The sequence below is a fragment of the Astyanax mexicanus genome, chromosome 14 (genome assembly GCF_023375975.1).
Source record: "Astyanax mexicanus isolate ESR-SI-001 chromosome 14, AstMex3_surface, whole genome shotgun sequence".
In the NCBI taxonomy this organism is placed as follows: domain Eukaryota; kingdom Metazoa; phylum Chordata; class Actinopteri; order Characiformes; family Acestrorhamphidae; genus Astyanax; species Astyanax mexicanus.
Window position 1 is genome coordinate 16,436,635 of NC_064421.1, and position 24,625 is coordinate 16,461,259.

Below are 24,625 nucleotides of genomic sequence, written 5' to 3' on the forward strand. Positions count from 1 at the left end.
GCAGAATCCATAGCATTGTCACTTTTGAGGTTTGTTTAGGATCATTATTTTCAACAGAAACCATTCTTTTATCTTCAGCTGTTTTTCAACAAACAGTGTAATGTTTGCTTCCAGTTTTTTGTTTCTGGTATTTTATTAAACCCATTCTTTTCTCTACCAGTGAAATATTCCTCATGCCGCTGGCAAAAACACAACCCGCAGCATGATCAATCCTCCCTTGTACAGCTCTAGAGGTATTTTTTCAGCAGAAAAAAAAAATTCTCAAGACATGCCTTTACTCACTGCAGCCAGGAAGTTTTATAAATTCTATATTTCACCAGTCTGCAGGACTTTTGTTTCTCTTGTTTCCAAAAGGCATCAGACCAATTTAGATCTTCCACTGAAAACAGCTGGTGCTTAATTTTGTGGTAAAAAAAATAATAGTGCACCACCACTTTAAAGGCTGCATAAAAGTCCCTTAGACTAATATGCTGCCTTTTTACAGTCCTATCAGCAGTTTGAACTCAAATATATTTTAAAAAGGCATTTTTAAAAAAAAAACCCTGTTTTTGGTCACTGAAAAAAAGGAAATGCTGCTGTTAACCCACCTTCACTGTTACTCATTGATTGCTGCCCACTGTTCCTTGCACGTTTGCTTACACTTAACTATGTGTGCGTTTGCTCACTAGTGTGTACTATGTGTGAATTCACTGCACGGCAGGGTTAAAGTTGAAGTCAAATTTCAAATTTCACCATTGTGTCCAACACAAATGTTTATATATATATATATATATATATATATTTATCTATTGTTGTCAATCGGTTAATATGTCAACTAATATTTTTGTTTATTCCAAAATTAACAAATTTAGCAAAATAACCTCTAAAGATACCCTTAGCCCCTCTCTCTCTCTCTCTCTCTCTGACACACACACACACACACACAGACGTGATGTTACATATTTTTTTCTCCATAAATAAAATGATTAAAAATAGTGCCTTTTCCAAATATTAATACACTTAATAACTGGTAAAGCTGAGCAATACTATTTTTCAACTGACTCCCTCAAGACCAAGTCCACCTATTTGCACATATCCAAAACACCAGGAAAACAGGATCATTTGACATCTGAATACTACATTTTCAAAAATAATACTATCTAAGCACACACATACACACACATACACACACACACAGCCATTAAAACACATGTAGTTTAGATGCCCCGTCTAAACTTCAGTACCAGGTCACAGACAGATGACCTGACATTCTCTTGATGTCATTCAGTGTTGTTAAAAGATAAAGTAGCCCACTTACCTCATCCATTGACTTCTTACAGTCATCATCGTCGTCATCATCCTCATCATCATCATCCGCCTCCACCTCGGCTGAAGCTACATAATGTCAGAATTGAAGAAAAGAGAGGCGTTAAAGAAATGAAATTGCTGATGATGTAAGCTCAGAGTTGGTAATTTTGTATCTGTTCTGTTGTATCTTCCTCCTTCCTGTATCTGCTGTGGCCACATTCATCATTAAAAGCAGATGATGAACCGACACAAAGACAGGGTCAATATATCTCACACATGGAAGCAGGAAAGGCTGAGGAGGTGAAGTCCAGTTTCTTTTCTGATGAGTCATTTAAAACGCCCACCCACCACTTTATGTACAGGGAGAACGTTCTGGAAAGGGCAGCAAGAAAGTGAAAGAATGGCATTGTGGGTAAGAGTAGAATATGTGTGTGTTTCTTTTTTTGTATAAATGGGGTCCACCAATCTTCACAGGAGGTCCTCATTCTAATTCACTTTTGCTGAAAAGCCTAAATGCACTGTGCTCGTATGCAGTCAGCCATGGTTTCGAGTACATAAGGCACTCTGCAAGTTGGGTCTCCAGCGATCGAAGTTAAGTGCTGGAGGGTGTTTTGTCCTGTGGAGGAGCCTGCTGTGCAGCAGCTGTTTTCTTCCCTGAGAACTGCCTGGAGTTAACCTTTAGAAACAGTTCTAACCTCCAGAAAACAGCTTGCAGCGTCTGCCTCACACAGCACAAAAAATGCATCTCTGTCCACATTTGAAAAGATAAAGATCAAATCCTTCACACTGCAATCCCAGAATGACCTCCACCAATCGTCAAATCATCAGTTTAACCATTATTTAGCACGTCCTTCTGCAAACACACCACCAGATGGCATTATAGTGATGAGGAAGAGCTTATCTGAACACCTGAAGCAGGTGGTGGGTGATTCACAAGTCAGCGCTGAATTCAGTCCTACTTACTTTTATATTCTTTATCTTCACACTAAGGCCACGAATAAATTAAATAAAGCAAATACCTGTTTTAATGCTCATAGTATCTTAAAATGGGATAATTAAGACTGCACAATCTTTACATATAGAACCTGAGAGAGTGTATCTCATAGATGCACTTCTGTCATGTAACCTGTACAGAACTCACAAGTGGCAGTGATTTTTACAGTTGCATGTTTAACATGTTATGTATATATATAAAAGATATTTTATTTACAAGCTTGATTATCCCTTTTCTAATTCGCATTAGATTATTTTTGCACTCTGATCAATGTAAAAGCTGCTTGTGAGTTGTAAGAGAGCATTTTAAACAGCACAGTTACATTTTTCATTTGTTTTATATTTTTGTTATTTGTTTTCATACAGGTTTTATTGTGCTTGCACAGTTTTGGGTCCTTTGACTCCTGAAAGGGCTACATACAGCTTTGGAAAAAAATAAGAGACCACTTCAGTTTCTGAATCAGTTTCTCTAATTTTGCTATTTATAGGTATATGTTTGAGTAAAATGAACATTGTTGTTTTATTCTATAAACTACTGACAACATTTCTCCAAAATTCCAATTATAAAAATAATGTCATTTTGAGCTTTCAGACCTCAAATAATGCAAAGAAAACAAGAAATATTCATCAGGTTTTAAGAGTTCAGAAATCAATATTGGGTGGAATAACCCTGGTTATTAATCACAGTTTTCATGCATCTTGGCATGTTCTCCTCCATCAGTCTTGCACACTGATTTTGGATAACTTCATGCTACTCCTGGAGCAACAATACAAGCAGTTCAGTTTGGTTTGATGGCTTGTGATCATCCATCTTCCTCTTGATTATATTTCAAAAGTTTTCAATTTGATAAAGTCAAAGAAACTTTTTTTTCCAGAGCTGCGTAAGACTTTAGAATCATGATGGCACGAGTACCTGCAGGACCCGCGCTTGGAGAGGATGGCTCAAACACACTGGAGGAGTCACTGTTGGTGTTGGAGGCTTGCTCGGACAGCTTCTTTTTGGTGCTTCCATCCGCCGGCTTGGGGTGCGACTTTTTGTTCTTGACGAGGATCTTCCCCATGAGTTCCTGTGGACTGGGAAGTGGAACCCCTGACTCCAGCTACAAAAAATACACAACAAAGAAGCAACTCACACCCTGGAACTTATTACTCATAGACTTATTTATATGAACTGAAGTTGTGATTTTTGGTCAAAAAAGTAAAAATTACACTCCTCATCAAAAAAATTAAAGAATGTGTTGAGATGACCAAGGAATTCAAGTCATACATACAGAAAGCTTGGTGTCATGGTGTGAGGTGCAATTTTGTATGATGCCAGATCACCTTTGTTCTTTGACAGCCCAACATTATGTTAATAAGCTCCTGCATGAGGTCCTACATCATCTGAATGCAGAAGCTGGTGTTCTATTCTAACAGGGCCATGCTCATCCACATACTGCTGTCATTTCAAGAGCTTGCTATGAAGATGTTATCAATATAACAGATGCTTAATGCGCCGAGTGGTCGAGCGGTCTAAAGCGCTGCCACTATTAGTGGGAGGTCGCAGGTTCGAACCCACGCAAATGCAGCTTTGCCATTAAGCGCTCAGAGGGAGCAAAATTGGCCCCGGTTGGGTAGATGGCGCTCTCTCCCCACATCACTCCTAGGGTGATGTTCACAGCAAAGGGCGTCTGTGAGCTGATGTATAAGAACCGAGTCGCTGCGCTTTCCTCCAAGCGCACTGGCTGCTCGGCAATGCTGCATTAGCAGCAGCTCGAAAAGAGGTGGTGGCTGACTTCACATGTATCAGAGGAGGCATGTGTTAGTCTTCACCCTCCTGGTGTGTTGGGGCGTTACTAGTGATAGGGGGAGTCCTAATGAGTGGATTGGGTGATTGGCTGTGTAAATTGGGGAGAAAATGGAAAATATTAGGAGAAAAAAAATTATATAAATAAATATATATATATATATATATATATATATATATATATATATATATATATGCTTAAATGCTAAATGTGTGGGTTTCTACCAGAAAATCTGTAGGAACTGCTTGAAGATATTTAAGTTGAATGGGATGTGTAATTTCAGAACGTACAACTCCATACTGAAACGTCTGGCGTGTTGCATCACTACTTCTGCATGTGTAGCTCAATAAATATTGCCCATATCAGTCTATATGTTTAATCATAAACTCATAATCTTTTTGATGAAGAGTAGGTGTAATTTTATTAATCATAATTATATACGTACAGGATATTTCTCAAGTGGCTCGGTTAAAAGGGCATCTCCAAAGATAGATCGGCAATATTCCGCCATCTTGGCCTGTTGCTTTGGCCTGTGATTAATTACAAAAACATATACAACTAAACAAAAGAACAAAGCACAATGTTAATAATTAAGAATGCATCATTCACAAGCAAGCATGCGCCTATTTATCAGTCCAGCCATTTCATGACCTTTTCCTGACATATGCTAATCGCTCACTTGTACAAAAGCTCTGGTTCGGTATAATGAGCTGTCAGTTTAGTGTGCTGCATTTTCCTGCACGTGGCAAAGAAACAGAGACGTCTCGAGCCGCAACTGTGTATGACATCTCAAGAGAGAGACGACTGAAAACAAATTATGCATTACAGAGTCTTCTATAATCACTCTACTCCTTGTTGCCATAGCTGCAATCAGCTCTTAGTGTGGAGAACATTGGCACTCCAAGGCGAAAGGTAAAAGAGGCTGCTGGAGGCGGGCAGTGTGGCACGTTCACTCACGAGTCCACATGGTTCTCGAAGGACAGGATGATGGGAAAAGGAGAGGTTTTAAAAGCACATTCGGCGATGGCTTCAATTACTTCCTGAAAAAGAACAGATGTAGGGAAGAGAGAAGAACCACTAGTTAAAAGACGATTCTTAAAAAAAAAAATAATGTAATGCTTTAATCAGCTTCAGCATCATGTTCACATTACCAGATTTAAGTGAATCAACTGAGATTTGTTATCTTAATGTGACAATTTATACAGGGTTCTAGATTAGACACAATGTTTTTTACTTTTTCTCATATAATTTGTCTGTGATTTTGTTAAATTGGGTTCATTACATTATAAAGTCAAAGTTTCCACGTTTCTGTGATGCTAATAGAGCATACTGAATGGATTACACAAAATCTCACTGTGTCACTCTAAACTCTCTTAAGCCCTCTCCGGGTGGGATTAGTTTCTCAGGGGGTTCTGGGGTAATTTTCTCTTTTTTACGGTGGGTTCTTTGTGACTTTATTCCCATCCAGAACGACCATGTATGTGTTTTTCTCAGATGTTCCTCATACAGGCTGAATTTCCTACTGTTTTTCACTGAACTCTGTGGTCCTGTCTCCCTTAAAAACTAATCCCATCCGGATGGAGCTAAAAAACTAAAAATGGAAACATTGACATCACCATATCCTTTTACAAATATTCATAGTAGTAATACGGCTAAAATAATGCTACTATTTTTGATACTGCAAGAATTTAAACAAGGGTGTCAATATGAGCATGACCAATATGGTATATTTTCAAACACTTTTGCTATAGCAAAAAAGTATATTGATTCAAAACGCCTCCATATTGCATCGAATGTGAATTATAAAAGTATGAATGCTTAATATTCATAACTTAAATTATCAGTTTAACAGTAATGCCTACTGCATATATATAAAAAAAGGTAAAAAATGATTAATATATGTTGACATATTTGTGCATTTAATGTGTTTACAATGCATTCAAGTCTGGTTTACCTTAAATGAAATTTCAGAGGTCATGGTGAAGCCGTGGGTGATGACCGGCTCCTCCTCAGCCGTGCGGCCCTTCCAGCAGTCCAGCTCCACACAGCGGCATCCTGACAGCAGCACCTGCCTGTACATCTCTACTGACGAGTTCCCCGCCAACTGCCCAGCTGAAACACACACACACACACACACACACACACACACAGAGCCTTAAACTGATTTAATAGGTGAGAACTAAGAGGCTAGTGCACTGGTCCTCAGCTCTGTTCTCTGTCAGTCACACAGTCCTATGCAAAAGTTTGGGCACAGTAGGATAAATAACACTTTTTATGGGTAGTACTGATAGTACAATTTTGTAAATATGTGTTTTAGCTAATAATAATGTACTCCTTTTTTTAACTATTGTGCCTTGCGCAAGTTTAGACACGTTACAGAGTTCTCAGTATTTACTAACACTCCCTCTAGCAGATTTCACAGCTTGCAAAAGTCAAAATTCTTAATTTCTTTTAGCCAAAATGCTTTCTACTCTAGATCTCTGTTAAAACAATGATAGAACAACACTCATGCTTCACAGTTGGCAACGCATTCTTTTCATGAAATGCATTTTCTCTTTTTCCTTCCAGGCCAAACAGTTCTATTTTGACTTCATCAGTGGAACCATTAGGGGATTAATTGGATCAGGTGTGTTAGAGCACAGAAATCACAGGAGATATGCCAGACAGAGGTACTCCATTATCAGGATTTGGAACCACTTAACTAATAGAGGTATATCTGGTTCAGGGCTTATCTCCGGTAGCATATTCAGGCGAGACGAGTGTCATATGTGTGTGTGGATGAACAGTGTTTCTAATAGTCCTCCAGAGCGTTCACAGACTGTGCTGAATTAAGAGCAGCGCTTTAATGAAATCTCAGTCGTACCTGTAAGATAGGTGTTGTGGGAAGAGTTGATGAAGTAGTGGGAGAGAGGGAAGGTCATATCTTCACTCTGGTCCAGTTTCTCAGGCGGGATCACACCATTCTCATCACTAATCAGAAACCTGGAAAAGCCCTCCACTGAAATCTGCCCTGTAACACAGTACGACAAGTCAGTTATTATATATATATATATATATATATATATATATATATATATATATATATATATATATATATATATATATATATATATATATATATATATATCAAGGACTTCAGACATTCAGGTATAAAGGTTTATGAATAATGCATAAAATAGGTTTCTATAAATAAACAGTAAATATATTTTTGTATATGAATTTATGAATTTGAATATAAAAATCACATTTTATTTGTTTTCTAAATGATCCCCACAAAAGCTTAAGTGGGGCTTTTTCAAGCTACTCTCAAAGCTCCTCAAGATGCTCCTCAAAACTCCACAAATGTGCGAAAATCTTGGGGCCCATTTTTTCATCAATTTCATTAATTCGTTTTAATGTGTTCACTGTAATTCCATAAAATTCAAGATTCAAGATTCAAAGAGTTTATTGTCACGTGCACAGTAAGAAACAAGTTTCCTCGTACACTGTACACTTTTGCTCCTCGCCAAGTATGCCGCATAAAGATAAAAGTAGAAAATACACAATAAAGAAAGAAAAAAAAAACATATAAATAATAATAAATTGGTGTTAAATTTACATCCAATATGAAAATATGTACATAATAACAGTAACATGTTATGTGAAAACATTACATTTTAGGATTTTACTGTATTTTTAATTAAAATAGGGTGGGATGCATGTATTAGGCAGCAAGTGAACAGCCAGTTCTTGAAGGTGATATTAAAGTGGTATTAAAATCAGGAAAAATGGGCTAGCAGAAGAACCTTAACCACTCTGACAAGTGGCAGATTATGATGATAACTGGGTCAAACCATCTTCAAAACATCAAAACAGGAGGTTGGGTTTTTCCAGTATACAATGGTCAGAACCAACAAAAAGTTAAACCTGCGGCAGGGTTGAAATCTTACTGATGCAATCCATGGAGGCTCCAACTTACAGGACTGAAAAAAAGAGACTGCTGATTCTGCACCTTGGTTCCAGATACCCCAGAACCCTATCAGAGGTCTTGTGAAGTTAAATGCCTTAAATGCTCATGTCTTTTGTGGTGTCACAGTGGGACCTATTCAATATTAGTCAGGTATGGTGCTTATGTTATGGCTAATTGATATATTCTTTGCCTTTACTCTAATTTTATCATTACTATGGATATGAGTGACACAATATGCCTGCCAGAGTCACTCTGATGGTTTTGCACGTTGCAGAAAATGAGCTGCCTCACTCAGCTTTAGCATTTAGCACCTAAAGTAACAACCTGGCTCATCAAGGAAATTAACGCTGGAATTGCAAACAGACATCAAATTAAACACGAGCTGCAAGATCTGCGTCCCCCAAACAGCGAGTGAGCTTGCAGAGAACACACTCGGAGATGGGTGTCCCCTGTGACAAATTCTCACCAGTAGTTTACATTAATTAAAGCCATTCTTCGCAGAGCTCCAAAGGTAATTAACCGTGGCCCTTTTAGAAAGCGCAGAAGCATTGCATAGCGACACTACATGAAGTGTTTCTGAGTAATCTCAACGGGACTGCCACCGTCAGTGTCACCATGAGGCAAATAGGCTTTGGTTTACATAAGGCAGAAACAAACCACCTTCCTCTCCCTGGAAAAGCGGATTTCAAAAGACTACAATTACTGTGCCCTGCTGAAAGTTAGCAATTGTCTAGTCACGGTGGAGGACAAAGGGAAAGCGCGAGAGAAGTGTGGGGTACAATTCACATAATATCTTTGGCTGTGAATAGTCACATTCAATTAAGGGCACAAAGATCAGTCAGTTACATTTAAATGTAAGCTGTAAATACCCTACTGTCTTCCTACGCATGCAAAGATGCTCCTCAAAAACTTCACACAGTGTGTGTTCTTAAGTTACCCCTGTTGCCCACGCAACAATGCCCAAATTTGTAATAAATTGACACACTAGAACTCGAGAAGATGCAAGAAGAGATGAGACAGGGCAAAACAAGATGAGATGAGGCAAAATTAATAAAGCCAAGATAAGACTCCCCATTTTGAGCCTTGTAGCTAACTCAAAAATGATGTGGAATTTTTTGTAGTCAAACTAAAAACAGGCAAGAAGAGACAAAACAAGATGATACAAGGCAAGATGAGACATGAAAAGACAAGACAATGCAAAATGAGACTAGAAGAGGCAAAACAAGACATGAAAGGACAAGACAAGGCAAAGTAAGACTAGAAGGAGCGAGACGAGAGACCCCTTTTATGTTATGCATGTAGCTAACTCAACAATGTGCTTAATTTTGTGGCCAATTTTCAGGCCACTATTCAGAAACAAGAGTAGAAGGGAAGAAATGAGAGGAAATTACACAAGGTGAAGCCAAGCAAGACAACCATTTTCAACCTGCAACCTCCACCTTTAACCCATCTACGCAATGAATACACACATAAACCATAGAAGAACACAGTGACATTGGGACCAAAGGCTTCCCAAAACTGGGTACTAAACAAACAACCCTGTCAACAATGACCTGATGCTTTAACTTTATGGTCTACACAACCCTCCAAAGTTTCATTCCTGCTGGTTAATTCTTTCTAGGTGTGTCTATTATTTTATGATAAGTATATATGTATATGTTCAAATCCCAGGTCATGCTGTTTGCCATCAGCAGCCGAAGTCTGAGAGAGAGAACAACTGGCTGTGCTCTCTCTGGATGGGTAGATGGCGCTCTCCAGACATTACTCTCAAGGTAATGTTGGTCAGCACAGGCATCTGTGAGCTGATGTATCAAAGCCGGGTTGCTGTGCTTTCCTTCGAGCGTACTGGATACCTGGTGATGCTACATCAGCAGTTTGAAAAGAGGGAGTGGTTGGCTTCACATGTGTCGGAGGAGTCATGTGATAGTGTTGGAGGCAGTACTAGTGATAGGAGGAGAGGTAACTGGCCTTCTAAAATAGGGGAGAAAATGGGATAAAATTAGAAATAAAAAATAAAAAAAATAGACTTTTGCTTTATTGTCAGAAAAATATTATTCCATGTGAAGGGCACAAACATCAGTCAGTCAGATTTAAATGACTGTAAATATCTGTAAATATGCTGTAAATATCCTGATGTCTCTCTAGGCATTCATAGATCCTCCTCAAACACTCTGCAGGGGAACAGAGCCTGCAGAGCTGCAGAGAGCGCGTGTTCGCAGGTTACCCCTGTAGCTAACCCAAAAATGTCTGTGGTCAATCCTCACATCAGTACTCAGAGTGAATCCTGAAGTGTCTGAAGTTGCGTGGGCACCCTCATATGCCCCGGAACCATTGTTCCCTGTCCGTCTCTGAGAGTGGGCTGGGAGAAGAGATAGTTTATAATCTGTGTGACAGCAAGGTGTCATGCCGGCACTGCAAGCTAAAGAGCCCAATGATCACCTTCATCTATCCGCATCTCCAGCCTCTCCAGGCCAAATACGTCTAATCAATCAGCTGTCACAAAGCAAGTGCCTTTCTCATACAATCTGCCAGTGACCAGATCCCCCCAGTGTAGCCCGGCTTGTGGAATTATATAAATAGGCAGGCTCAACTGCAGTGTTGGGAGACATGAACTGCATCTCAGGAGTTGCTATGGTAATGAAACTGAGGGAAATGTGGAGAAATGTATGAAAATGTTGTGTTTCTGTGTATAAGAAAAAGGAAAAAATCTAATTGCAACAGGTTAACAGATTTTTGCTGTTTTGCTGTTTCTAACTCAAACTCATACTTGTAGAATGTGTAAAACTAACGGGTCGCAAGAGTACATCTTTCAACCTATAAAGTGAGTAGCTATTAACACAGCAATACAGCAGAGCTAACAAACGCATATGGTCATGTTCACACTTTAAGCTCCACAGTGCACTTTTGAACAGGAATAAACAGACATTTGCTTTAATATTGCTCAGAGTTCCATAATAGTTTAAATGTAGTTAATTCCAAAAAGTAAACCAGTGTAAGCAAGTGTGCCATGCTCCAGAAAGTCCTATTCTTTTGGCAATACTTCTCTAGAGGGACTAGACCAGCTGTTTTGGCATTTGAACGTCAGTGTCAGTATTGGATGCTACTTAAAGTAATTCTTATTTTAAAATATATATTCTCATTAGAATGGGTGTTTAAAACAATTTGAAAACCAGGTAAATATTTTATTATTCTTGGTTAGGGTTTCAAATTTGGTAAAAGAACAGAGAAGAAAACCTCATCTTACCATCAATAACTGAAAACACACAAGGATAGAAATAGAATTCCAGCAATGCTATTGGTCCTAGTCAGTATAAGCCTTATTTTACTGGACAGTATGGTATGTTTATTCATATCGAATGTTTCTAATGTTTTCAGAGACCATATGCTCATAATTAGTGGTCAAGCACACAGCAAACACGGCTTCAGTCTGCCTATTATAGCACTGCTCATGGCTATCTTGTCATCCCTGGACAGCGTTGGCTGATGTGACATGACAGCACATCAACCAGCTGAAGGAATCAATGGGCACCTGAGGCAGACTCGCCATGATGGCTCAGGAGCGTGCATGTTCATAGCTGACCTTTTTGAATCATGCTGTTGCTGGGCTCAAACTTCTCCATGAGGAGCTGCGTCTGCTCCGTCCTCAGTGGAGGATACAGAATCTCGTTCAGGCGTGGATCCCGCTGCTTAAAGTTGATGAAGTCAGTCATCTGCTCCATGCTCAGGTAGTTCTTGCCCTTGGCTCCACTAAAAGGGAGATATGATAGAGCTATAAGTGGGACTTTTTCTATTTTTTTTAATATTTGGTTCTGTGGGTGTATGCGGTCACCTATTATGATAAAAAAAAAAAAACACTGACTGTAAAAAGCATAAGTGCTGCTGTTTCATTTTGTTCTGTTCTATAGAAATTAAACCAGAATTACAGACCAGGTTGTGAAAAACGTGACCACAGTCTTTGCAGTAAAGATAAAAGGGACCAGACTTACCTTCTCATTTGTTAGAGCCGGACCAAGGCATTCTCAGATTAATAGGGTCTCAGACCACCTTCATTGAGTTTAAAGACCACTTTTCTTATGGATACCCAGTTTGTCTAGTTAGTGTAATGTTTCATCATTAAAAGTGCAAAAATTATTTGGGTGTAACAGTACAGAAAATTCACGGTTCGGTTCACAACTCGGTATAAACCCCACGGTTCAGTATGTTTTCGGTACGGTTGGTGGAAAAAAAAAAGAGGCTGTGGCATAGCCACATTTTTATTAACGTCATGATAACAATGGTTCTTCATTAAAACCATTTTTTTACTTTTTTGGGATGGAATGATGTAACAGGGCTCGAGCTCTTTTATTAAATGCTTGAAACCAGGGTTCTCTCCTACTGTCATCATGAGGGGCTCAATCTTTTGAATCTTGTTTAAACAAACAAACAATAAGCATGATTGTGGATCTTTATTAAGAACAAAAATAAAAGCATTACTGCTTAAAATGCTACAAATGTTTTTTTTTCCTAAGAACATTATTGGATGCATTTCAGTGTTTGAGTTCTTTTTAAGAGTATTAGATTGTCAAAATTAAATTATATTAGTGGTGTCAATCACTTAAAAATAAAACTGAATCATGAGGGAGAGAAAGAGAAAATGAGAGAGAGAGCAAGTAAGTGAAAGAGAAAGACACTACAAGCGCCTAACCCTGCGTTCACACTGGGAAGCGACAGGCGACCATTCATTTTCTATTGCAGAGCGCGATTTCAGTGAAGCGGCGGTCCAAATTATCTGTGTTTCTGCGCACACTCTCTATCTGCTTGTGTGCTCGAGGCTGCACTCTCCGGTGCACTGTTTCCAGCCCATGTGCTCAGTGGTAAACTTCTCAGGGCCAGCTATGGGTTAACAACAGTGCTACAGCTACACTTTCCGGGTGCAACACTCTTGTAAACATTAGTTTTGGATTATGTTCATTGGTTCCACAAGTCTCCTATAGACTGCCTGTGTACTGTGTATTCTGCGTGCATTCTGTGTGTTTGCGCGTACCAAACCATGAACTCCGTACCGTGAAGGTTCTCAAAAAATACACCTACCGTTACAGCTCTAGACTCCAACAACCCGACTATGCTGGTTGGGCACTTTCTTACAATATTGAAGAACAATGCTCTAAAAACTGAATTCTAGGGGAAATTAAAAGTGCCAGTATCAGCACAGGGACACTTAACTGCTAAAATTTAAATAATGGTGTTGGAAACCAGCCAGCAAATGTGCTAGACCTTACTATTGTACAGTCACTGGTACAAAGCATTTAAATCAATTTGAAATTGATAAATACGTAACCATACACAAGACTTACAGATCTGCAAATATTTGGTTGATTTCCGGTCTGGGACAGATATTGCCGATGAAGGACTTGTAAATATCGCAAGTGAGGTCCTCCAGAGGAATGGAATCATTCTGTAGAGACAGCAAAGGAGAAAACAGAGGCAGTCCATGCTTATGAATTTATCCTAATGCATCACACTAATCACTCTCCCAGTCAGCTGCTAAACACACCCATCATCCAACCTAGAGCAGCTTCAAAGAGCCTGGTGCTGTCATATCCATCACACACTCAAACCAATTAATCATAAACACGATCCAAAACATCAATGACTGCACACTAAAAATAGAGGATGAGCCGTTACTTGAATGCCATGCCGTCCAATGTTAATAACGACTAAAAGCTCCGAGCTGGCCTTCAATTTAATTAGCGCTTTCTCTCCGAGACTGAGGACGATCAATGGAATCATTTAACAAAAGCAATAATAAACAAAGTTGTCACAAAGTACAAACATTAGCCAGTGTCATCTCAACGTTGTCCTGTGTTCGTCACTCTCCCAGAAAACTTTCTAAAGATTCGAGCGGGACAGTCAATCTTCAAGGCCGCGCCAAGGCTCAAGGCTGATTAATACTTTGTTGGTTAAAATAAATGAAGAGACCCGGAGAGAAAAAGATGAAAGGCCTGGGCAGTGACTCACAGAGGAAGCACTGGGAACTACGCACTTTCTGCTCCAGTCTCCAGAGACCTTTTAACATTATGGATTGGATTTTGAAGTTTTTCTTTGGCACCAATCCCGTCTTGTATTCCACAAAGAAATACAATAAAGGAAATAGGCCTTCCCTGCTGCTAGAAAGATTGGGACATAAAATGGCATTCGTTGACCTAGAATGTCAACTTGTATTTTCAGTTCGTGAACCTCAAACTGTATTATTGTTCAATAAACAAGAGCAGCACCTCCATACTGCTAGTTCTGGAAATACAGTGTGCAACATGAGGGCACAAGATTTTTTAAAACGGAAAAAAAGATAAAAAGCCTAGTGACAATACAGGCATACTGTCTTGAAAGCAGTCTACTGTATTGTATGTCAAAAGTCACCAGGTGAAAAAATTTAACCAGCGTGTTTTAACATTTTGCGTGTGTAAATTAACTTTTTGTGAGCGCAATTGTGAAGCTCGCGAGCAAAAAAAGGGGAATATCTCTCTCGAGCTTCATTTTTCTCCTCTCGGTCGTTAAATTTTTCTCTCAAATTCACAGTTCTCTTTGCGCGCTATGCGAATTACCTGCTGCTTTTGTTTTTGCTCGAGCAAGTCTTTTACGCTCGAGTTTTGAAAGGGGTGGTTTTGAAGGTTTGGGGCGGGGTCAGTGTCGCCTCCTAGCTTCTATTGGCTGATATCTCCAGGGTTTGTTACGGACCGCCTACCGCCACGAGCCGGAGGGGGCAGAGAAAAAAAGACGACAGGAGAGTTAGCTAGCTGCCTATGCGAAATTAAAAACCCGAGAGGAGAAAAATTAATTAAAATGGTTAATTTTTTTCACCTGGTATTTTTGTGCCTCCGACTTTTGACATTGATGTGACGCCATAATATCGCTCATAAAACCAGGTACATATCAAACCAAAAGCTGTAGAAAGCATCTGGTGATCTACACTAGGCTAAAAACTAACCCTCGGTTTAACCATTGTTTTTTTCTCATTGTTTTCTTTAGGACTTATTTGAGCATCAGTGCCAGATAAAGGATTTTATTCATTTTTGGATACAGCATGGCTTATCTACATTACTCTCTTTTTTGCTCGCCGCGTGGGTTTGCAGTCATCACATCCACTTCTTATATTCACTGGTTTAAATTCCCTATCAACATTTTATAATTGAAAATTCATGATATTTATACAATTTGGGAGCAGCGGCAGAAATTATTTATGTAGTAGAATAACTGCTTCCTTGAAACAAACTGGACAGCCTCAGCTGACCATTAAAGACACACTGGACCTGAACACACATTAAAAGCGAAAAAAGCCTTGGTTATTTATGGACTGGACAAAAATCTGAAATGAAATCTGAGCATTTCATTCCCCATGTAAATTTATGTTTTATAAATTTATATATATAATTTAACTATTTTTACCATTGATCATGTGTCAAAGTTAAACCTAAAATACTCAACAAAAATATGCTGTGGCACCTTTAAAAATGTACAGAGCTAGTGCACTGTGGAGATGATGTACAGCTGAAATGTAATGCATTCAGCATATATAAAGAAAAAACATGCCACAGGCAAATCTTTAAAAGCAGAGAGGTACGTAATGAACTAAGAAATCGCAGTAAATAAAGCAGCTCTTCATCAAATGACACATAACAGTACCTTTCCCTCCGGCACGCCTCAATGCATTATTGGTAAAGAAGATGCAATCACTTCCTGTTAGAATATGAACTCATGCCATCTCTCAGCAGGAACCTGGAGTGATTAGCTAAACATATGCTCACCCTGCCCGATGGGAGATTACAGCTCTCCAGCGCCGTTTCTACACGCTTCCTGTCAGCCGAGAACATGCGAAATATGCTGCACAAAAGATCATAATCAGAGATCACAATCAGATGATTCCCATAGGGTTCTTTATCTTCTCTTTACTGCCAAAGTAATGAAAGTGGAATGTTTAGCATGCAGTCTGTGACTTACTTCTTCACTGGAATACGTCCCTCTTGGTTTGGCTGCAGCTTCAGTCTCGTGTAGCTGATTTGTTAAGCATAGTTTATAGGAGACATTAAAAAACAAAATGTTTAAAACACAACTCTTTAAATTTGACATGACAAACCACAAATTCCAATATAAATAAATAAATAATTAAATAAATAAATGCATGTTGTATAAAGTTAATACTAATTACTTTAATCAAAACCTCAAAAGCAAATGTGTAATGTCTAAAATAGTGTGCTTTGTATCATTCACGATTATGTTGTTAAAAACATTTTAAACAATAGAGCAAATCCACATTGTGTTAATAGCCGTACTTAAAAGCGTCTTAAAAAGTATGTTTTTAAAAAGTGTAATATTGTTTTGCTATACACTTTGAGGCTTTGTATAATTGTTTGTTTGCACTTTATATACATGCAGTGAATACAAAAAAAATGTTTTAATAAAGGTTTTAAATGCTATATTTGGTGGAATAACCCTCATTTTTAATCACAGTTTTCATGCATCTTAGCATGTTCACCTCCACCAGTCTTACACACTGCTTTTGGATAACTTTATGTCACTCCTGGTGCAAAAATTCAAGCAGTTCAGTTTGGTTTGATGGCTTGTGATCATCCATCTTCCTCTTGATTATATTCCAGAGGGATTCAATTTGGTAAAATCAAAGAAACTCATCATGTTTAAGTAGTATCTTATTTTTTTCAAGAGCTGTATATGTTGATATGCTGATATGTTGTGGCTTAAAATGTACTCTATCAAAAAGTTTATTAGAACATAAAACAGCTAATCAAAAAACACATCAAAATCCACACAGATTGAAAAGGTGCATTTGTTACTAGATGAACATGTTTTGACACCCTGTCAGACTGGCAGCATGAATTCGCTCTGGTCTGATGCTGCCCTGGGGCTAATAGTCAGGTGTGAAAAGCTGCCGGTCACTGCCATTTTTCATCCAAAGTCACGGTGATGAATTTTACACCACAAGAGTTTATCTGCAGGTGCTTACGCTTTTTCCAGGCTGGCCTCTCTATTCATGTTCTGAGCCAGCAGGTTGGACGCCAGACTAAACAACTCCTCTGCCCACTCCTTTATGGATGACAAAACACAACAAAAGAGGCAATATCCATTAAAATAGGTCAAGTGCCCCTACAGAAAATGTTCTGCACAGACATTTCAATGGAAAAATTATGAAATACATCATTAGTGAGTAATTCCCACTCTGCTGATGGGGAGCTGGATTATTGAAACGATAGTGTCTGAGCAGTTAAAACACATTTACCTTACTTACTACAGATAATATAGCATTAAATACCTTTGCCACTTCCTCCTGGAAAGCCATAAAGTTTAGATAGGTGATGTTGACCATGTCTGGGCCCGTGACCACAGTCAGCATCTTGTTTTCTATCCGCCCCACCAGGTTCCCAACATCTAGTAACTCTCGCAGTTTGGCTTCCTGCAGGAAAGAAGATGAAAGCACTGAGGCCCCTGACTAATTAGGGTTAGAGAGAGGTTAAAAACTGTGTTTTGTAACGTGTTTCTGTGATGATTCAGCAACCGCAAGAAACTGCCCTCAGCTGCTGCTGCAATCATTAATATACACTGTAAAACACATAAAAATCTTTATTACATTTATAGAATAAACACCATTAGTGTACTGTAAGCACTGTATACTGGATGTACATAGTAATAATAAAGCAGATGCAGCGACAGACAACATCTCTCCTTCTCTCTGTCTCTCTGTTTGAACACTTATCCTGTGTTCTATCCACCTTAGAAGTCTGGTATAGTCAGAACTGGGAATCTCAAAGGTTAGCACTGTCCCAGGTTAGCATTTTCCAAGGTTAGCATTGTCCCAGGTTAGCATTGTTATTGATTCCCAGTTGACAGCATGTTGAACACATCATACATTTTTTACACATTGAAACATCACGGACAAACATTGGGTGGTACTCTCTGTATGACTGATTTAATAAAACACATATAGATAAAAGTGATCATAAATTATATACTACTACTGATTTTACGACTGTTAACTGTTTGTGCAGTATAGCCATCTTGGATTCTAAACTCTGGGTTGGAAACACTTTCCAAATAGGGCTGGGAAACAGGCTATAGGTACAGGCTATATGGACGTAAAATAATATCAGAATATTTTAGGGCATTTTTGTGATAACAATTCACCAGATTGTAACATTAGTCAATGATGTAACATGTCACGATACTAATAGTGCACTCCATATATCCAGAATTGAAGTAAAATACATGATATAGTCTGTCTGTAGTAGATATTTAATGGGAAATGAGAACAGTGTGATTTTTCTTTTGCTACATACATCAAAATGTTACGCTCATGGCACATGTGGCGCTAAAATAATATTACAATATTCAGGCAATTTTCACGAAAAATTTTATCAGTATAATTGGGTATGATATGATGTGGCACAATATATTGTAAATAGTAAATATAGATTAAATCTAAACTACTTATTTCCAAAATGTAATAATATACCAAACAAACATCACAAATGAATGTTTATTCCATCATTTTACATTCCAATCATCATATTATATTGTAGATTGTATATGTATTGTATATGTATATTGAAATATTAGTTTCATAATGATTTATAGTCAGTACTGACAGGATCAAATCTGCACCTCAAACCTTCTTCTATTTGTTTCAATGTCATGCTAGACACTGATGACAACAGCTTCAAATTCAATTAAAATCATAATTTTAAAATTCTCCTTTTCATTAACACTTGACATCTGTCAAAAAATTATGTGACACTTCTTCCAATTAATGCATTTAGCTATTTGAGATTTGAGATGAAGTGTGGTGGTCTCTATTGGTCTCTACTGAACATCCTAAAATACTTTTATTAATACATATTAATGCAAAATCTCTAATAGAATCTAATACAAAGCAATACCTGGTAACAGGTTGAAAACAAGACAGTTACAAAAGCAGAAACAAAAAAAATGAATAAGCTTGGGTCCTAATACTTTTGTCTATACAGCATATTTTAATCGTCGCATTTAGATGCCAGAATTACTATATTCTTTTACAATTAAAATGGAACACACTTGGCAATGCATAGCAGTACAAGCAGTGAACATAAGCGGAATTCAAGGGCAGTGTGCGTACACACCTGGGGCAGTGGGCTGCCACCTCCATGCCTGATGGGTAATTAGGGGTTGAGTGCCCTTGTTCAAGGGCACCTCAGTTGTTAATGTTGAGAGAGGGGGAGGGGGAGGTAGAAGAAAACGCTATTCATTCATTCATTCATTCATTTTCCCAAGCACTTTTTATGGGAGTCAAGGGGTTCAAACCAGCAAACCTTCTGGTCCCAAGTTTATTTTTTCAAACTTTAGGTTACAGCTGTTGACATTTTACTGAGTCTTAAATTTAAAACCCATACTTCAACCCAAATCCTACACCCAACCTAAAGCTTAAGACTTAACTGAGGTTAATCTAAGGGGTCCTAACCAAAACAGCAGGTGCACAAAATATGTGAACTATTTTTTAAGGATCAAAAGAGGTGATCTTGGTCCAGTGGTTTTTAGACTTCTGGAACAATCACAGGAAGTTAAGGCTTGCTATCATCAATTCATGTGGCTGTGCGTCACACAGCAGTATGGGTGCAACATATTACATTTGTGACCCCTGTATCTACTGTAACTGTAGATTCGCTCTTACTAATAAACAGAAATAGGTGAAATTCAAGGGTAATCTATTTTGCTCATTCTGAAATGTGATGTGCATGCAGGTCAAAATGTGCCTCAACACCTGGAAAAGCATCCTTGCTGAACTGACAGCATTCTACAAAACAATCAAATGTGAAATACATTTGAAATGTGAAATACAGAGATGCAGACTATGTAGGTGATTAAGGGATGGAGCAAGTTCCTCAGTCTGTTAAATTAACTGCAGTGTGAAATCAAAGTGAACGTGATGAAATGTATACAAAGTAAGAAACACATAAACCTTGTTCCAGACTGCCAAGTGAGAAAACACCCTGACATCCTGATGACAATTTTAACTCCTATACATAATCAAAAAGGGAACAATCAAAATAACTAACCATCAACATTAGTGGTGGGACAAAATATTGATATTGTGATATAAGCTATAGTTTTGCGAGAAATTATTGATACATGCTGTCAAACAGGAGCTCTAAACTCTCTAAGACAGGGGTGTCCAAACTTTTTTTGTTGGGGGCCAGAAGGAGAAATATATTTGAAGTCAGGGGCCAAAGACTGTAATAAAACAAATAATGAACTATACCACTTTCATTAATACTTTTTTCCTGATTATTTCATTTACACACCATTTTACTTGACTAACTATCTTTATCTTTGACAGTGTTGTATAAACTAAGATTTTTCAAATTGATGTTTAATTTCATGATGTCTCTTAAAATAAAACTCCTAAATTCCGCAAACTTTTAGACTCTTTGGCCCGTTTTTCTGCGCTAGAAATGCGCACCATCTCCGACTCTTTGGCCCGTTTCTGACACCTAGTGTTCAAACTTTGAATCTCACGTTATAAAAACCTGCTTAACAGCGGGCCAACTTTCATTCTATTTCTAAAATACCTCGCGGGCCGCTCCAAAAAAGGAAACGGGCCGCAAATGGCCCGCGGACCGTAGTTTGGACACCCCTGCTCTAAGACTTGTTCGCTCCGTTGCCAAGGGTGATGTGCTGCTGGTGAGAAGTGAGCAGTCAGTAGTTGAACCGTGGGTATAGGTCATGGCTCATTAAGGTGCCAGTGGAAGAATGCGGTGTGCTCAGAGTGAGTACTACCTTTCTTCACAGCGGCTTATCTACTGACTGGAGAATCTGTACAGCCTGGTGCACACTGTAAGATGTGGCATACACTGAGGCATACCACCTAGAACTGTGTGTTACATTATCTGATTAATAAATTAGCATTACATTTGAATTGACATTTTGGGCCAATTTATTAAAAGTTATTTGTTTGCATATACATTCATGACTATTGGTGTAAATATGCCTAGGCATCATTTAGGCCCAATATGTTAGCTGAGAACATGTCTTGGCATTATTAAAATAAAAAAACAGAGTTTCACAAGTTAGAAATGGCAAAGGCATGCAAAAGTTTGGCCACCTCGCCAATTTTTTTTCCTTTTATGAAGAAATGATGTAAAGACAGAAATTTAACACCAATTTTATATCTATATTTAGTTAGTTAATTTCTTGCTTATTGTATATTTTCTATTTTTATCTTTATGCAGCATACTTGGCGAGGGGAAAAGAAAGAATTTCATTGTACGAGGAAACTTGTTTCTTACTGTGCACATGACAATAAACTCTTTGAATCTTGAATCTTGAATTTGTTCATCACAGATGTATTTTATTGATTTTCAAATTGTGTAGACCAAAGCTGTGACTGCTACATCTTTTTGTGGAAAACAGCTAAATGAATAACTAAAATATCTTTAGTTTTACAAAATAATACAAATTAATTTCAATGAATACAGTACAATCTGCTATCATTTGTAGAATTTCCCTAAAGGTAAAATTCTTAAAAGAAAAAAAAAAACATAATTTGGAAAAAATGGCCCTACAAAAGTGCAACAAACATTCTAAAACCTCTGAACTAAAATTAGTTTTTAGCACTGAGCATAAGCAATATGATAATATGACCCGATGCCTATGCACTACGAATATAAAAATCCTGTATTCTGATGATAATCACGTATGAAACTACTGGTAATATCCTCCCTAGACAATACATACTGTATCTCTCTCCTCCAGCGTTTACCAGTGTGTGAGACTGGTAAATGCTCAACAGGTGCACTGGACCCCTTGTTCCTGCATCAGCTGCCAGAAGATAATTACAATGAAATGCAATGACTTTCCAATCAAGAAGTGATTTTCTGCACGCTATCTGCGGCACAGCCCAACGAATGGCTGAACAAATATAATTCAGTGCACAAACACTGAGACTGGAGATTCTGGTTGGATGAGCACAAGCGTGATGAAACAGCAGAGATAAAGCTAAAAATGTAGACAATGGAGACAAAAAAAAAACCCTGTTCCAGGTTTCTAATGTACTGCTGTCTGTTGTACAGAGAAAATGTGCCCACGGTTTGTCATTCAGCTCAAAGCAAATTAGCTGAAATATATCTTTTTAAATAAGCTAAATGCATTTACTATGTTGCAGCACTCTCCATCCAGAATGGCCTCAAGCTGAGCGTGCAGAAGAAGGTTATATGAGGCAAAGCAGCAAAGAGATGCTTGTCGCTTTTGAAACTGGTTTGCTAGACAGGCACCAGTGTGCTTCAGTGATAAGCGGAGTGGAGTTCGCTCCTACACGCCATGACTCATCCCTCTGTTCTGGCCCATGTTGGCATCTTTGATATATTTGGTCCAGACGCACAAGCCAATTTTATACTTTAATTCAATGAAGATTGCCAAGAATAGGTTGGAGAGGTTTCACTTACTGGATTTCCCTGCTCAGTTCTAGTTCTTTATCCTTCTTTATTATTTTTCATAACAGATGTTCCATCAGACTCTGTTAAATGTAATAAAAATGTAATAGAACAGAAATGTTTATGGATGCACTGAAATGAATTTTTGGCCGAAACCAAAAATAAATAAAGAATACAAACTAACAACAAACAAATTTTTTCACATATTTTTTAATTTTGCCATTTTAATAACTAAATTAATGAAATAGCCTAAATGTATTTTTATCTTGCTTATTAAAGAAAAAAGCTAATACAAAACTAAAATGTAAAAATATTTTTGAACATGTTTTATTTTTAAAATGTTTTATTTCCAAACCTACCAACAATACATTTAACTAAACAGTGTTACTCAAGTCACACATTTACATCAGCAGTTCCAGTGTTATCATACATTTACCTCAGTAGTGCTATTCACTACAGTGCTAATCATGAATGCACTTCAGTGCTACTCAAACCACATGTGCACTTAAATTTACACAAAGAAAGTCAGCCAGTCGTTAGGCAAACAAATGCAAAGTCTAGCAAAGTTAGTTTACTTTTTATTTATGCTCCTCAATTATATTTTGCTATATTTTGATATCTCTCTTACGAAGGCGTGCCCACACATGTGCATGCAAACACCCCCACATGCACCCCACACATACACACACTCATTCGGCACATTTTCTCTCCTACCTTCACTACCTTACTAGCCTGAGATAGCACAAAAGGAGAGTACAAAAAGGTAATAACCACACTACACATTTATTTCTGTCTCCCTCCCAAAAATATAAGGAAGTCCCAGCATTTTAACTTAACTGATTTTAATCATAATATAATTCGATTTTGCAATCTTACAATAATTATTTTGTTTACATTAAAATATTTATAATTAAAGTCAGATTATTCTGACTCATATTTTTTATTAATTAAAACCAATAATTTCTACTTTTTAAGCTAAACAATAAAAGTGCTTTTTGCTATTTTCAGACTAATCGTTTTAGTGCATTCCTATTTTTGTATATATTACTGATTTCATGTTACTCATCTACCATTTCTAATTAAACCTCCCCACATACACACACTTCACTGACACACTTTACTGTGTGCCAATTCCACAATCACTGGAGTTCCCTTGCTTAATGAGAGCTCCATTACACGGACAGATCAGATTCCAAGAAAATCGTTTAGAGTGACTGTAAGAGATTTTATCAGAACTGATGATGGGATTGAAAAGTTCTTATAAAGATGTAACTGGAAACAGACAGTATGTTTGATCTCCTTCAGATGTGAGGTGCAAACTTAGGATTAAAAGAGAGGTTTACTGCTTTTCAAAACACATGTTATTAAAATTCCTGACTTTCAGCATTTCTAATCATGCACAACCTCACTGACAGCTTAAGTAATGATGAATGTTCTGCTCCTCTGCAGCTTCTGACTCGACTTTAATACAGTCCAACAGGGCAAAAGGTTAAATCCACATAAATCTCCTTCCTGAAAATGGAAATGCACAGTTTAATCACGCATGTCTTTAAACTGTATATTCTACTGAAAAATCGGCAAATCTGCTTTCTTAGCTACCAGCACATGGGTTGTACTCCTTAATTCTTGTGCAAAATGTGACAATACTTTGTACACACAGATATGGGATTTCTGGGCTTACGGGCTTATGCTTCTGGTATATCTAATTTACATATCTGCCAGTGTTGATACGAATGGTAATACACATAAATACACATTCTACAGTATTGAATCTGGGACTAGTGTACATCTGTCTGGATTAGCATTATTTATAAATATGAAATTCATTCCAAAGCAGTAAAGTTTCTGGTACTTCCAACATATCAACAGCGTTTAGGTCAGGATTTTGTTGAGACCATTTCTTAAGTGTACGTTTAATTTCTCTGATGGAGAAGAATTTATAGCCACCCTGCCCACAATAGAAGCAGGACATCTTGGACCACTCCCAAACCATTATACTACCACCACCACCACGCTTCACAGCTGGCATGACAATCTTACTTTGATTTTTTTTCCAAATGTAACGCAGCTCTTTATGGCCAAAAAGCTCCACTTTATATAATCTGTCTATGGTCACTTGGATTGTCCCTGGATTTTAGTGCTTTCTTCATGGTTAAGTCATG

At 37.9% G+C, this 24,625-nt stretch overlaps 1 protein-coding gene across 2 annotated transcripts in view; it reads right to left on the minus strand.

Moving 5' to 3' along the window:
* LOC103033987 (1-phosphatidylinositol 4,5-bisphosphate phosphodiesterase beta-1) overlaps positions 1 to 24,625 on the minus strand; it is an 82,297-nt gene that overhangs the window by 25,971 nt on the left and 31,701 nt on the right. For both annotated transcript variants that reach the window (XM_007257442.4, XM_007257443.4), the window contains exons 4-15: positions 17,318 to 17,458; positions 17,012 to 17,091; positions 15,991 to 16,044; positions 15,798 to 15,873; positions 13,350 to 13,450; positions 11,597 to 11,763; positions 6,931 to 7,077; positions 6,022 to 6,179; positions 5,025 to 5,107; positions 4,513 to 4,597; positions 3,194 to 3,380; positions 1,298 to 1,374 (exon numbers count right to left, since the gene is read on the minus strand). In XM_007257442.4, coding sequence (XP_007257504.1) covers positions 1,298 to 1,374; positions 3,194 to 3,380; positions 4,513 to 4,597; positions 5,025 to 5,107; positions 6,022 to 6,179; positions 6,931 to 7,077; positions 11,597 to 11,763; positions 13,350 to 13,450; positions 15,798 to 15,873; positions 15,991 to 16,044; positions 17,012 to 17,091; positions 17,318 to 17,458 — 1,356 coding nt within the window. The remainder of the gene's footprint in view (positions 1 to 1,297; positions 1,375 to 3,193; positions 3,381 to 4,512; positions 4,598 to 5,024; positions 5,108 to 6,021; positions 6,180 to 6,930; positions 7,078 to 11,596; positions 11,764 to 13,349; positions 13,451 to 15,797; positions 15,874 to 15,990; positions 16,045 to 17,011; positions 17,092 to 17,317; positions 17,459 to 24,625) is intronic.